Source organism: Phodopus roborovskii, unplaced genomic scaffold (assembly GCF_943737965.1).
Source record: "Phodopus roborovskii unplaced genomic scaffold, PHOROB, whole genome shotgun sequence".
In the NCBI taxonomy this organism is placed as follows: Eukaryota; Metazoa; Chordata; class Mammalia; order Rodentia; family Cricetidae; genus Phodopus; species Phodopus roborovskii.
Genome location: NW_026126407.1, coordinates 15,994,970 through 16,011,359, shown reverse-complemented (window position 1 = coordinate 16,011,359; position 16,390 = coordinate 15,994,970). Strand labels below are relative to the sequence as shown.

At 45.7% G+C, this 16,390-nt stretch overlaps 1 protein-coding gene across 5 annotated transcripts in view; it reads right to left on the bottom strand.

Annotated features, from left to right (window-relative positions):
* The window catches only part of Arhgap44 (Rho GTPase activating protein 44), a 160,068-nt gene extending 144,080 nt beyond the window's left edge, over nucleotides 1-15,988 (bottom strand). For all 5 annotated transcript variants that reach the window (XM_051180384.1, XM_051180388.1, XM_051180386.1 and 2 more), the window contains exon 1: nucleotides 15,611-15,988. In XM_051180384.1, coding sequence (XP_051036341.1) covers nucleotides 15,611-15,663 — 53 coding nt within the window. In that variant the 5' untranslated portion in view covers nucleotides 15,664-15,988. The remainder of the gene's footprint in view (nucleotides 1-15,610) is intronic.
* Nucleotides 15,989-16,390: the final 402 nt, after the last annotated feature.

The window sequence follows — 16,390 nt, the reverse complement described above, 5'->3', positions numbered from 1 at the left end:
ACCACAAGGACACAGACTTGTAAGCCTATATCAGCAAAGCATGAATAGACTCCAGCCCCCTGAGTAGACACACTGATCTAGAACAAGACTACTTCTGGTGCCATCCATTTTGCTGAAAATGTCATGTCATTCTTTACAGCAAACAACTATATTTTGACCATAAAAAAAAAAAAAAGCCCAAGGAGGACAAAATACTAATAGAGACAACGAAAAGAAAAATGGAGGGCAACAGGAGCCCCCAAAATCACAAGATGCCTGGACTTGGCCCACCTCTGATGTCCTTTACAGCTATCTGCACATTATACAACCTTGCAGTGGGCTGAAATGTCACACAGTTCAGAACGAAGATTACAGTTTTCAATCAGGTAAAATAAACTTTTACAAAGGAAAGTTAAGGTTTGATGGGAGATGTCATTCTGTATACGTTTCTCATACTGGTTAATGAATAAAGCACTGTTGGCCAATAGGAAAGGAAGATAGGAGGTACTAGGAGACGAGGAAAGAGGAAGCAGGAAGTAAGGAGTCAGCATGGAGAGACCAGGAAGACCAGACGCCTGCCCCACTCCCCAGTAATGAGACCACGTGGAAATACATAGAAATGGGTTAATAATTAAGACAGAGCTAGCCGATAAGAAACTAGTAATGGGCCAACAGAATTATATCAAATACAGAGTCTCTGTGTGTTAATTGGGGCTGGCGCGGCGGCGGGACAAGACCAGGCAGCGGGCAGAAAAACCTTACTTCTTACAAAGGTTCCTTTACTATACTGAATGATGGTGGTTGGTTATTACTATAGCCAAAGCATTCCTAGAGAAAAACATAACCAGGCTTTCATGATTGTAGAACCTGTCGAAGCCCTAATGGATTGTCAATTTCCATATTAGCTTGCTTCCTATTGCTGCAATAAAACATCATGACCAAAAGCAAATTGGAGAGGAAATGATTTATTTCAACTTACAACTCTCAAGTCACACTCCATCATGAGGGAACTCAGCCAAGAGCTGAAGCAGAAGCCATGAAGGAGTGCTGCTTACTGGCTTGCTCTCCATGCTCAGCCTGCTTTCTTATACAAGCCACACAGAGGTGGTGTTAGGAGTAGTTTTTCCTCCAAACTGGTCCCTCAGCTGTGCCAGCCCCAAATAACACACAGAGATACTGTATTAGATAAAATTCTGTTGGCCTGCTGTTACTAGCATTTCTTATTGGCTAGCTCTGTCTTAAATATTAACTTATTTCTATTAATCTAAGTATTTCCACATGGTCTCATCTTACCGGACAGTTCTCTCAAGTCTCTACATGTTGACTCCTCCCTACTACTTCCTCTCTCGTCCTTGTCTCCTAGTCCTGCCTATCTTGCTTTCCTATTGGCCAACAGTGCTTTATTCATTAACCAATACATATTTACAGAATGACATCTTCCATCAGGGTGGCCCTGCTCACAATGGGCCAGGCCCTCCCACACCAATTATGAGTCAAGAAAATACCTCAGAGATTTGCCCATAGCCAATCTGATGGGGGCAGTTGCCCATTTGAGGTGCCATCTTCCCAAATGGCCCTAGCTTGCATCAAGATTTAAAAGGAAGAAGAAGAAAATAGAAAGAAGAAAAAAGAAGAAGAAGAAGAAGAAGAAGAAGAAGAAGAAGAAGAAGAAGAAGAAGAAGAAGAAGAAGAAACCTAACCAGAACAATGATAAATTAGTGGTACAAAGAATTTCCTACAGTCCTAAGAAAACACCCACAGAAAACTTGTTGAATTCTTCCAAGAAGTTGGATTCTTCCAAACTATACTCAGCAAAGCCAGGCATGATTAGATACAAGGGGTCACTGCAATTATCAAGGCTATAGACATGAATTCTAGTTATGACATAAAAATGAAAAAGTGCAGGTAAGCCGAGTGGGGCAACATACTTGTGTATCCCTGTACTCCTTAGGCTGAAGTGGGATAGCCTCATGTTCAAGTCTAGCCTGGGCTACACACAAGACCTTATCTCAAAGGAGGAAGAAAAAAATTACTCCAGGAATTGTCACAGAAACTAAGCAGGAAGGTAAAATTAAAAACAACTTTCTTAAAAAGTCAAGAGCCCCTGGCAAGCTGGTAAAGGTGGGTGGAGTGCAACTTTACTGCCTATAGAACTCAATCAGCATCCAGGCTTGCTGAATGGCATCATCTCTTCCAAGGATGTGACCCAAGCTTGACCAATCAGACTCTGACAATACATAACAGAAAGAGCCCAACTCTTCTGGCCCCCTTATGACAAGGCTCTCAGTAGCTGTTCATAACACACTGTCCAACTTTTCATTTGGTTTGGAGCCCCCAACCATCCCCAAACAGACCAGAGTCTGATGCTAGAACAGGAGAAGTTTGGCTGCCCATGGGGAAGCCCTAATCCTGAGGGCTGTCTGCTGCAGACCATATTCTAACATATTGTCTTTAAAACTGGAGACAACTGGGGCTGGAGAGGTGGCTCAGTGGTTAAGAGCAGAGAACTGGAGTTCAGTTCCCAGCACCGACCTCAGCGGCTCACTCCCAACTGTAACTCCAGCTGCAGGACCATCCAACACTTCTGGACTCTTAAGATACTTGTGTTCTCGTTCTCTCTCTCTCTCTCTCTCTCTCTCTCTCTCTCTCTCTGTGTGTGTGTGTGTGTGTGTGTGTGTGTGTGTGTGTGTGTATTTCTACCTCCCGCTCCCTTCTCCTCCCCTCTCTATCTCACTTGCTTGCACACATGAGTGTACAACACACACACACACACACAAACACACACACACTTAAAACTCTAAAAATTAAAAACCCTGGCAGCAATGAAGCACAAGAACTAATTTCTCTTGCACTCTCTGCAGTACCTCTGACAGATAATAATGGAGCATTGACATCAGCAAAGTGACAGAGTCCTGAAGTGTTTCTGCATAAAGACATGATTAACATCATCTGGGGAGGCTGGGCTCCTCATCCAGATGTATCAAAACATCACATGACACTCTGAAAATATGTATCACGATTATATATCAGATTAATAGATATTGGAACTGGAGGCGAAAATGCTAATTACGCTGATTTCAACATTATGTACTCTATATTTATCAGTATCTCTCATAAATATGCATGATTATAAAGAGAGAGGCAGGCAGGTCAGCACAATAGCTCAGTGGGTAAAAACACTTGCTGCCCCACCTGACCACCTATGCCCCATCCCCGGGACACACATGATAAAGAGAGAACCAGCACTTACAAGTTGCCCTCTGACCTCCACACATGTGCCGTGCACATGCAAGTCTCCCAATACGGGAATGTGACAAGTTTTTTAGATACATTAAAAAGGGAAAGGGGAAAAAAATCAATATTACCCTCAAATCCTCAAAAACATGATCAGCTTCGCTGATCTAAAAGTCCAGGCCATGTCACTGCCCAAGAGCAGGCTAGTCTACACTACAAAATGAGGTCCACCATTGTGTCCAGAGCACAAAAGATGATCAGTGTCACATGTTTCAAAACCAGAGCTCAAAAGAACTTCAAACATGTTGCATTCAGATCCAAAATGACCCCCAAAGATAAAACATTATTACAAGGAACTATGACTACTGTTGCTCCTACTGAGTCCTGGGAGGGCATTCTTTTTTGTTGTTTCTTAATGAAATGCATGTTTATTTGAAAGAATCCAGATGCAATGTACAAGCAGCAGAAATCAGAAATTTCTCCTTGCCCCACGGCTTTAACCCTCCCTCTCCCTGGACTTCCTTCCAATCTTCCCTATGCAGTTTGCTCCAGCACTGGGCCATCACCTCCGTGTGCATTTCTGGACCCTGTGTTCTTTATCCTACCTTCTTCTCTACATTCTCACATTTTCTTGACGTTAGGCATGTGCTAAAACAGTTGAAACTATGTCAACTCACAACTTACTTCCTGACTCTGTTCATGTCAGAAATTCTCTGTTTCCCTACTGTGGTCATTAAAGCACAGTAGCTAGCTGGGAGTATGACGCTCCCAGCGTCCTCCCTCATATGCTAGGAGCATGGTGCTCCCAGTGTCCTCCCTCATATGCTAGGAGCATGACGCTCCCAATGTCCTCCCTCATATGCAAGAAGCATGGTGCTCCCAATGTCCTCCCTCATATGCTAGGAGCATGGTGCTCCCAGTGTCCTCCCTCATATGCTAGGAGCATGACGCTCCCAATGTCCTCCCTCATATGCAAGAAGCATGGTGCTCCCAATGTCCTCCCTCATATGCTAGGAGCATGGTGCTCCCAGCGTCCTCCCCCATATGCAAGGAGCATGGTGCTCCCATGTCCTCTCTCACATGCTAGGAGCATGATGCTCACATTGTCCTCCCTCATATGCTAGGAACATGGTGTTCCCAGTGTTTCCCCTCACCTGCTAGGGGGCATGGTGCTCCTAATGTTCTCCCTCATATGCTAGGAGCATGGCGCTCCCATTGTGCTCGCTCATAAGCTAGGAGCATAGTGCTCCCAGTGTCTTCCCCCACCCCATCCTCTGGGCATGCAGCAGCCACAGCACTCTGCCCTGCACAGTGGGAGCAATGGCAGAATGGAGGTCTGTCAATTAAATGCACAAGTTTGGGGTACACTAAACAGACAATGCTTACAACAACTGTGGAAATGCACACACTGATGACGGGGACAGTGAGGCCACTATAAGGTCAGAGCAAGGTCTATTTGGCTTGTCCCTTTGGCACAGCAATCAGGTTGCTGTTTTGTCCTGAGCTGGGGAAGCAGCTGCAAGGCTTTTGCAAACACAGTCTGCCTTCCCAACAGAAGGCAAAGAACCTTCAAAGGGCCCGTTTTCACCCTTCCTGCTGAAGCTGCAGAAAGGGAACACAGAGAAGAATATTCTATTGACAAAATTTCATTTATGCTCTTTGTGGTTAAAGCTCCATACAAGACACTCCATTATCTTAAAGGAAATGGGACAGTTTTGTTTTTATTTAAGTCAGGAGCAGTTAATTAGCATTTCTAAAACCACCTAGAGCAGTGGCTCTCAACCTTCCTAATGCTGCAAGTTTTTAACACAGTTCCTCGGGTTGTGGTGACCTCCAACCATAAAACTATTTCATTGCTACTTCGTAAGTGTACTTTTGCTAGCTATGAAGCATAACACAAATACCTGACAGGCAGATGGTCTTAGGTGACCCCTGTGAAAGGGCCATTCAGTTGAGAACTATAAGGACTTGGGGTCCTGTGGCTGCAAAGAAATGGGACCAGAGAGAGAGCAGGAGGCCTCCATCCAGGCTCACCCCACTCAGGAGGCACCTCAAGTTTGGCCCCACTGTTTCCCACCTCCATTCCCACATCTGCAAAGTGGGTCTATAAACAGCACTCGATTCATAAGGGAGCTCCCAGTGACAACAGAGCTCACCAACTGTCTCAGCCAGACTCCTACAACAGGTCCTGCAGGCTGCTTCCTGGTTCCCCTTCCATGCCTGCAGCTGCTGGCTTTCCAGGCCGCTTTTGCAGTGAGGTGTGGCCAGCTGACTTGCTTTGACCAATGAAAGGGCAGAAGTGGCACGTGTTGCTTCCAAAAGAAACACTAGAAGCCAGAGTGTGACTCACCGCGGTCTTGTGTCCCTTTCTTCCACCACCGAGGCAAGGGTGGAATAGAAGCCAGGATAGCATGGGGTGAGGAGAGCTGTCCTCACTCCACGAGTCAGTGCTGAGAGCCACTAAGACCTGGCACGCTTTGACTGTTAGATCACTGCCATTACTGATGGCACAAATCATGTTCTTGGCTAAACACAGAGAAACCGGGTTTGATTTGAGGCAAAGACAAATGGCCGACAATTTCAAGTTGTAAGTTTCAAGTTTTCAGGAACACGGGTAAAGGAGACCCGTGTGTCAGACTCCGTGTCAAAGAGACTCTCTGCACAGCAAGGGATCCGGTAATAACTATAATTTATTAAGTGCTTATTATAATCAGGAGTTACACTAAGGATATTACATTTACTATCTCATTCAACCCCAGCAATGGTCCTATAAAGTATCATGTCACAGTGGCAGGAAGTGGCTTTTTGTTCCCTCCATTATTCTCCCCATTGTAGGAAGGGCAGTTAAAAAATACATTTGTTAAAACTAATTCTGAAACTGGGCAAAGCAGTAAATGCCTGTAACTGCTGCACAGAGGCCGTGAGTAGCAGAAAGAGAAAGATGCTTTTCCTGGTGTTGGCCCTGGGGGAGGAGCTGAGCAGCTCCTTTGGAAGGAGAAGAGACTTTCAGAGCCATGTTCTGTGATAGTCTGTTGCATTCTCAAATATGCACCAGGGAGACAGTGCAAGATTGGGAGCAGAAAGAACGAACGTCCTGGTGATTCAACTGGGAAGAACTGGCCTGGGTCTGGTCACATCTCACATCCCGGGAAACCTTGTGACTAGCTCCAGCCAATGAGGTGTTATAGCAGAGCAACCTTTGTGAACTGTAAGCCAAAGACTGAAGAGCCAGAGTGCCAAGAAATGCCATTTCCCTCTTCTCCCTTCACCTTCAGCAGTGCCAAAGAAAGAGTGGAGGGGGTCACATTCGATTCCCAGACCCTAAGGTCACAGAAAAGCAGTGACCTTGAGAGTGTTTCATGAGCCCAACGTGAAGGACTGTGACATTATGTCACTTGAGTGTTCCCACAGCAGAGTCTGACTTACCCATACACATAAACACAACATGGGAAGCTGAATATTCAGAGCAGGACAAAACAAACCCAAGGAAATCACAAGAGAATTCCAACGAGAGTAAACTAGGTCTAAAAGCTGGTCTGAAGGTAGGGAGACAGGGGCAAATCTAGTCAAGGGGCTAAAAGGGAGAAATTCCAGTAAACCACACTGGAAACCCAATTCATATGCAGAGTCACTAAACTCGCTTTGGATATCAAAATCATAATAAAATGAATATTTTAAGAATGTGTTACTCAAAGTGATTCAAGGGAAAAAAAAAAAAAAAAGGAAAACATGACTAGTCTAATGGCCAGTGAGAAAAATGGAAGCCTGCCAAAGAACTGTATCCAGAGTGTCCTTAGAAAACTATTCAGGAGCTTCAAGGAATGAGCAAGCCCTGGTTTCATCACTCCTTAGAAAAGGAAGACTGGGGAATTTGTTTTTACACTGTTACTAAAATGTGAGAGACAGAGCAATGATGCCAAATCCCATATAAACAATAAATGCAATCTAGCCACATAGAAACAGTCACCAAACCAAGGTCTGCAGGAAAGCAGAGTTCAGTACTGGAGACTACTGAGGATAACACACACACATACACACACACACACACACACACACACACACACACACACACACACACGTGGGCTGGTGAGATGGCTCAGCAGGTAAAGGCCCTTGCCACTAACCCAGACCAGTTGAGTTTGATGCCCAGAATTCACATGCTACATGCTAGAAGAGGAGAATTGATTCTCACAAGTTGTCCACACACACATTCACACATACACAGATAAATAAATGTATGCTAAAAAAGAAAAAAAAACTTCTTGAACCAACCACTATGTGTTTATATTAAAGTCAATAACATAGGCACCTATATACTACCACAATATTATAGTGCTTTTCTTTGAGTGCTAGACAATGCAATTAGACAAGAAAATAAGAACAAACCACTAAGAAGAAGACACAAAATTATTTGCAAATGATACAATGATCTACTAGAGAATCCTGTAACTCAAGTTCTAAATCATTTAAAAGCAAAGGAATAAATCAGAAGAAGCTGGAGAAGGAGGAGGAGCAGAAGAAGGAGGAGGAGGGAAAGCAGGAGGAGGAGGAGGAAGAAGAAGGAGAAGAAGAAGAAGAAGAAGAAGAAGAAGAAGAAGAAGAAGAAGAAGAAGAAGAAGAAGAAGAAGAAGAAGATCTAATCTACAAAGCTACCTCAACAAGTCCAAATCATCTAAAAAGGGAAGCACGATCCAGGGGAACCAAAATGGTAACTGACTGCCAGAGAGGATCACAGACAAGCTTAAATAAACTGATACTGCTCCCTTGAGAGGCAGTCTCATGACATCCAACTTTGCAAGGGCCACACATCTCATGACACCTAATGCTGCAAAAAGATGGCAATGCCCCTGTCTTAATGCGCACATGTGATAAAATGGAGGCAGTCTATAAACACCATAAACACCTCTCTTCCACAAGGCAGACATCTAGGTTGGGTAGGAAAGTCTCCTACCCTAAGGCTTGAACTTCTGAAGACTGGGCCATGGAACATCTCTAATAGAAGTTGGGATGCAGGATCCACCCTGGCTTTGCTGTTCCCCCAACACTGGGGCCTTACAATGAGAATTAACCTATCACTGCTCCCAGCTGAGCCCACCTCAGCTTCCTACTGGAATTGATGAGGCAAGCCAAGGAAACAAATCAGGAACCCTCAAACATATAAAAGTGGTCCTTTAGGACCTGATAATGGTACTTAAGTATAGTACATATGAATTACACCGTCCTTTTAATAATAGGATAACTAACTAAAAAACAAGAAGGATCCAGAAAGTAAAACATGACTTTTAACACACATCACACACACCAGAATGGATAGCTGGCGAGTTCCAGACTGGATGGTTTCAAGGCCTCTCAGACACCGCTGAAGATGTTACAGTGTTTCTATATTCAGGGTCTGTTTATTAATCAATAAGCATAAATTAACAAATCCCAAACCACAAATATTAGATTTCCTTATGAAGGGCAGGGGGAGGACCTAAACCAAAAAGTCCAAAAGAAATCAGAAGCCTACAAGGAAATGTGTATAGTAGGTGACTAAGCAGGTACATAGATATTAGAAATTACCTAAAAAATCAAGCAAAGTTATAGACATGAATTTAGAAAATTAAGCCAAAAGCTAATGTTGGCAATTCAGAGAGAGTGATAAATGTCCAGGAGAAAGAAAAAAAAATCACGCCAACCAAAAATCCAAGGTTTCTGCCACACATTAAAAAACATATTAGTGGCTGATAAGAGTTGGAGAGAGGGACAAATCTACCAAGGATGGAAAAGCTGTGTGTGTGTGTGTCTGTGTGTGTGTGTGTCTGTGTGTGTGTGTGTGTCTGTGTGCAGTACACACATTCACATAGTATTAAAAACTCACACACACTCTGACCCAACAAGTGCACTTCTGAAACATTACCTTAGAGACATAAATAGGTAGGATGATCAACAAGAGGACAAGTCAGCTATGGTGGACTATTAGATACCCTAGGACAGTATGTATATTTACTGGCATGATATCATATTCAAGACATAACATGAAGGGAGTTAAGAAGGTTACAAGAGTACACATAATATGGTCACTATTCTTTTTTTTTTTTTTTTAGCATATACAGCCATGTGCCCATGATGATGTTTAGTCAACAATTGGCTGCAGATACAATGACGACTCCACAGAATGGCATCACTCACAGAAACAGAGCAATCTTAGTTTGTTCAAGCACTCTCACTGCAAGAAGCTCACACAACCAACATGTCACCTAATAGACTGCGGATACCCGCTAACAGACTGCGTCTAAGTATTTATTGTGGTTCCTTGTGGAGAGAATCCCTAAAATTCTTCCCCCTTTTCCAAACCATGGATAAGTCGATCATATTTCTCTATGATAGACATTATTTATGCAACTAAAAATAATGATAAAAAAAATAAATCAAATTATGTGGGAAAATAAACATTTATTCTAAAAATAATCTCTAAAGTTAGAAAATGAAAGCTACATCTACTTTCTGAACAGAAAGGAGAGTTCTTCAAAGTGCTAGACACCACAGACTCCCCAAAGCAGCAAGGGGTCAGAGGTCCCTGAACCCAAGGGGAGCCAGAACCTCTCACTCTCTCCCGCTGAACCTGTTCTCTGCTCTGAGATCCTCAGCTCTGAGCCAAAGCTAATTCCACTGTTTACCGTCATTGCGGAAATAGCATTTGAAATAATCTGCTCTTGACTACTAATAAAAGGGATGATTACAGATCCCTCTAAAACAAATAACCACAAATTACTGTTTCATTCACATGGCTACTAATTCACTTCTTTAAACAGCCACAAGAAAAAGAAAAGAAAAAAAAAAAGGAAAAGAAAAAGAAAGAAAAGAAACAGTGCTTCTTATCACCCATTATTAAAAAATTACCAATCAGGGTTGATGGATTCTGCTGATGGAGGAAAATGGATGGGAGGGGAGAGATGATGATTAATTGCTACTCAAGATAAAACAGTTCCCTCACAGTGACTTGCAGGTCTGGGCTGAAAGAATACTACAAGAAACCCAGGCAGCCCCCTGCTGACCAAAAAAAAAAAAAACAAGGCCAGCAAAGGGTGGATGAGCAGGCCAGCAGAGTAAGGGGCTTGGAGGACCAAGGGCAAAGTCCCTCCTCTCTGCCTCTGCAGCCTGACATCAGTGGGCCAGTACATTCTGTTATCACATAGCCACACCTCAAAGGAGGTCAAGCCTGGGCTCTCAGGACTCTACTGAAGAATTCTAGGCACAGCCTCTGATCTGGAGAGCCCTGCTGCACTCATAGAAAGTGGCTGCAGAAGTCTGCATTGGTCTGAGAAGTGGAAATCACAGCCAGGAAAATGCAGGTGATGACTAATGGAGACTTGTTCTGACTTTCCCCTCTGGTCCTATTGATTGGCTGACAGCTTTCAGAGGCCTGCTGAAGGACAAGCAGTGGCTTCAAGGAAAGGGCCCTCTTGTGGTTTTGGCCAGAGCACACATGCAGGCCATGCCTGAACTTCTGGAAGCTGTGGCCTCACACCCAGCTGGAGACCATAGCTGATGCCCTGGGTTACACTGTGCAGTCTGTGCTGTGCAGTGAGGCTTGGCAAGGCTACAGGAGGAACCAAGCTTCTCAGCTCTGTCTTGCACACTAGCAAGTAGTCGAGGAATGGAAAGCAGAGCTCTGAAGACAAAATGTGCTCTTCCACTCCCAACTCAGCACCTCTAAACCCACACAATCCAGTGCAACCCAAACAGCCTTGCTCCCACTTACAAGCCCATTGCTACTTGCCTACTCTTGAACTCCAGCCACTGTCCTACCAGGGCAGCCCCCATGCAGAGCTGCTGGGCAGTTACTATTGGAATCCATTTCCAAGACTCTGTATGTAGAAGGCTAATGTTTTCTGAAGACTGAATGGGTGATCTCTAAAGGAAAATGACCAGAACCTGAAGGTCCATTTGGTAAGCCCTTCATCAGGCCAGGTTTCCTTCAACCTCAGCACAGCCCTCTAAGATAGCGACTTGCTGACTTGCTGTGCTCCCAACATGAAGAATGGGGAGAGGGGACAGAAAGCCCTCAGAAGGGGCTGATTTTGTTTCTTGCATCTTCCCTTTCACCCTGTGGGTCTCTTGGGTGCTAAAGTTTCAGCTCAGCACTTTGTTTCACCCAACACAAACCAGATACCACTTCCACGAAGAGTACTAACACCCCAGAAGACACTAGACTGTATTGAAGACTTAACAAAAAATAAAAGCAAGTGGTGTCACACATATGACATAAGCTAAGCCCTTCTTCCAGGCCCCCAGCCTCGCAGAAGCTGCCCCTCACTCCTCTAACACTCGCTCCTATTACAAAAATCAAAGAGGTAGTACCAGGTGCTCTCCCCCAACTCTGAACGATTTCCTGTGACTCCTCTACTTACAATGCATGGATCTTCTGATCCAGTTGCCAGGGAATTTCAGAGAACCTGCTACATGCCAAATGGTACCTGCCTCCCAAGGAGCTCAAAGTCAAGTCAGGAAGATGATTGACAAATTAAAGATTGCACTCCAAATGAACCATTAAAAGTATAGCACACACATAGAATTCAGGCTTCAGTAAGCAGGACTCCTGTTTGTCCAGCACTATAATATTCCTAGAGCAGAACAGTGTGTGGCACACAGGAGACAGCCACTCATCTTATCCTGAGTAACTGAATACAATCATGCCATCTAAAGAGTTAGAATGCTGGCCCAAAGATCCTAGAGCTATTCTTAATTAGCTGAGCACTACATTGGGCATTTTTCTGTGGTAACTTCATTGTCATTACAATTCCTATATCTACATGGAGAACTAATGTACAGAAAGCCAATCTCAAGATCACTAAGCACCCAAGCAAATAGTCCCACTTGATGATGAGTGTTCCTAGCCAGTAAGCATAGGATGGCCAGGGAGAACTTTCCAGAGAGTGGGTGAACCTGAAGGGACAGATATGGGAAAATCAAGGCAGAAGCATGTGCACTGACTGGAAAATATGACCAAGGCAGGACCTCATGCATCCCAGGTTGACTTTGAACTCAGTATGTAGCCAAAGATGATCTTGAACTTCTGATTTTCCTGCTGCTACCTTCAAGTGATTATAGGTATGTGTCTCCATGTGGTACTGAGGATTGAACCCAGAACTTCATACATGCTAAACTAATACCCTACCAACTGAGCACTGATCACTCTTTTCCATAGTTGATGATGTACTACTTAGAGATGCCCAATTCAGGACAAAGTACTAAGAACTCAAACGTACACTGAATTGAAGGAGGGCAACCTTTGCACTGTTTAAGCCCATCCTTATAAGTTTTTCATTTGGAATAATCCCATAACCTGAGCTAGATGGAGAGAAGGGTGGCTCTCAAGCCTAGCCTATCTCTCCTCCAGAAAGAGGGAAGTCGTTACTTCCAAAACCACAGGAGTAAGAATTGAGTTGTCTACTAAAATTACTCTACAAAGCACTTTATGACACCACACCCACTGTCCAAACTTTCAACCCTATGGTGGTATGAAAGAAAATGTCCCCTATAGAGAGTGGCACTGTTAGGAGGTGTGGCCTTGTTAGAGTACATGTGGCCTATGGGGGATGGGTTCTGAGGAGCCCTATGCTTAAGCTATGCCCAGTGTGGAACCCAGTTCACTTTCTGTTGCCTGAAGATCAAGATGTAGAACCCTCAGCCCCATGTCTGCCTGCACACTACAATGTCCCACTATGATGATAATACATTAAACCTCTGAAACTATAAGCTATTCCCAATTAAATGTTTTCCTTTATAAGAGTTGCCATAGTCATGGTGTCTCTTCCACAGCAATAGAAACCCTAAGTTACAGAAACCCTAGGAGTTGCTAGTGAATGAAGATACTAAGAAGCAAATGCTGGCCCTTTCCCTATGCGTTGGGTGCCTCTCAACATTCTCAATAGGAAGAAGAACCCCATCCCACCCTTTCGTTCCCCTCATGGTCCAGGAGTAAACCATTTTAATCTTGGCGAAAAATATCAACTGAGCACCAACTGTCTACAAGGCACTGCTGTATGTCCTTGGCATGCAAGGGTGATCAATATCTTCTATGGAAAAAAAAATTACAAGCTTTCAAACAGTGGTAAGTACTATGCAAAAATGAAAAGGATGATGGGCAAGAGCGGGTGGGGGTGGGGCTTACCTGAGCCTGTGAAGCAAGTCCTGATTGATGCAAAAGCTATTTGAGAAGACCACATCCTCAACCAGAAAGTAAAAACTGCTAATCAGCAAGAAAAAGGCCCTAAAGTGGAGATGGACTGGACACGCCTGGAGTACAGGAGAGTGGCAGAAGTTCAGGGTAAAGGAGAAGGAAAGTCAAGGGAGCATGTTGAGACAGAGGGGTCATCAGCCCAGTACCATGTGGTCTTGTAGGTCATTGGTATACTGGGAATACTAAGTGGGGGAGATAGCACTGGGGATGTTTAGGCAATAGAGCATCATGAACTCATTATTGCTTTAAGAGTTCACTCTGAACTTCATCAAAACAGATGCAAGTAGGGCCCCAGTTTGTACAGGCTGGTCATCCACACAATGGTTCCAGCAGCCCTGGCAGATAAGCAGAGTACAGGCCTGGTATTTGTACTTCTAAGAATGCTCTTTAAATAAGACAGACTATTTAAAACAAACAAAAAAAAAAAATCCATTTTGTCTTTGCCTTTTGTCATTTCCCCCATTAACAAGGTGAAAAGTAAGGTTCCTATGTCCATGACTCAAAAATCTTCCAACTTAAAACCAAGCTCTAAAGGGAGATCTAAGACTCTGGTTTCATGAAGGTGGCATGAATGCCTTCCCCACAACATTTACATCCTAGCCACAAGACCATGAGAAACAGCAAGCCCCCATCAGAGTCAGGGCCTACTGACCCCTGAGATGTCTATTGCCATCACATATGGAGATCCCAGAGAGTAACCCAGAAGCCAAAACAGTAAAGAGTGGTCAGCTGGACAACCAACAGCTACATCCCTAGTACCAGGAAAACACTATCTCAGCATCCAACATACCAAAGACAGTCCACGTGAGGCTATATTTGTGGCAATACCATGCCAAAAATCTGGGCTAATCTGACTCTGCTATTCATAAATTCCCCCTCATGTTAAAGCACATGTGTTTGGAAAGGGGAAATGAATCCAAGTCTGGTTTAGACGCTGTTACTTGGAAACCATCTGGAGTCCCTGAAAGCGTGAGAAGCTGCTACATCCCCTGCCCTCAAATGCCCATTGTAACTAGGGCAGTATGCTTCCCAGGAGTTGAGAAGTCCTCTATCCTCCAGGGAAGTCCCCCACCCCCACCCTACCAGGTGCCAGCTCAAGCTCCACTTCCCACCCAAGAAAGGTATTTGGTTTCTCAACAAACCTGGCGGAGAGCACTCCATGTGAAAATTGCACCCAAGGCTGGGTTCTTTGCTCTCTGATTGCTCTAAACTGCACACCTGAATTCCTTTGACAACCACACAGAAATCCTTCCCCAGGCACAAGGATTCCATGAAAAACCCCCTCTACCTAACAAGCCTGTGTATCGAGAATGTCTAGCTTTGGAAGAGACCCACCAGAATCCTTATGTAACCTTAATAGATGTTGACACCCCGCAGATCCGCTCCTGGAGACACTGCCCCAGATCTAGTCCATGTTCACCAAGATGAGAACAGTCTGGGTCCTGCAGTTCGTGGGGCCAAGCTGTACTGGACTGAGAGTAGGGAGGGAGACTGTCCCCATCCCCTACCTGGATGCGAGCCTCTGAACCTCTCATCTTCCAAGGAAGCTGGACCTCGCTTTCTGCAGCCTCCCTCCTTCCACTGAAATCAGTCTTGGGACCGAGCCCACAACAGCGCCATGCCACTAGCACCTTCCTCCTCCCCACCATCCTCTCCCCACCCCCAAACGCTGAAGAAAAGCGGCCAGGAAAGTGATCCAGCACCTCAAACAGTCACAGTCCCTGGAAACAGACGCGTAGCGGGAGGGGAGGGGGGTGTCGACCAGGCCCAACACTACCCTACCAGCCCTTAACTGGGCATAGGTAGAGAGGGATCTCCGGAGGCAGCCAGCGACTCAGCAGCCACCACCTCCATCAGGGAAAACACCTGTTTCTGGAAAGAATCGCGTCCAGAGGGAGAGGGAGTCCCTAGGAAAGGCAGGGAGGGCGAGGTGAAGGGGCAGTTGGGGACGCAGGTGAAGGATGCGTCACTCTCTTGAGCTGTGCAACCCAAGCCTAGACTGGCTGGCGGGAAGCGAGCAGGGGTCTGGTCAAGAGAGGAGAGGTCGCGCCTGCCGGCCCGCGCGAACCCAAGAGAAACACAGGAGCTCCAGGCGGGGCAGCTCCATCACCTGCGCCCGGTAGATGCAGCCCTGCAGGCGTGTCGGCCCCAGGCAGCCAGCGGGTGACCTACCTGCCCACCGTCTGGTTGGCCAGCTGGCGCATGCGGTTAAACTGCTTCTTCATCGTGGCCCCGCTGCCGCGCTAGCCCGGGAGCTTGGGAAGGACAGAGCTGCCCGGAGCCCGCCGCAGGGTTACATGGCTCCCGCGCCCAGCCTCCCGGGCGACGGCAGCAGCGGCGGCACTGCGGAGCCTGGGGAGCCGCCTGGCCCGCGCCCAGCCTCCCGAGAGCACCTCCGCCTACTCTGCCAGCTGCATCCTTCTCTGCGCCACGCCCGGGGCCGTCCTCGGCGCCCGCCGATCCGCCCCGGGCTGCAGCCCCTAACCCCAGCCGGGCGAGCGAACCGGGGAGTCTCCGCAGGCTGGCTGGCCAGCTGGCCGGGTGGTCCCCTTGCGCCTGTGCGGAATGCGCCGTGCATGCTGGGACTTGTAGTTTTCTGCTCCCACCTTTCCTCTGTCCAAAGTTTGCAAGGACAGCTTTTGTAGCATAAGGCAGTGTTGTCAAGGTATTCAGGCTTTAGCCTTCTAGTACAGGAAATACGTTCGTGCTTGGAAGGTGAAACCAAGGACACAACAGCAAATAGAGTGAGTGTCTGGCTCCTATTGCATCTCAAGTGAATGTAAAGCGTTTCAGTGCTGAATTCACAGAAGACATACTAGAGGGATGTGCTCATTAAATTGTTTAAGGTCACCTTATTAGTGTTCAGTTATAGGGTTAAGCTTGGCGCAAAGGGGTTTCACAGTAGGCATAGCATGTATCCAAAAATACCATCCTTAATCTTCTCCAAACCTA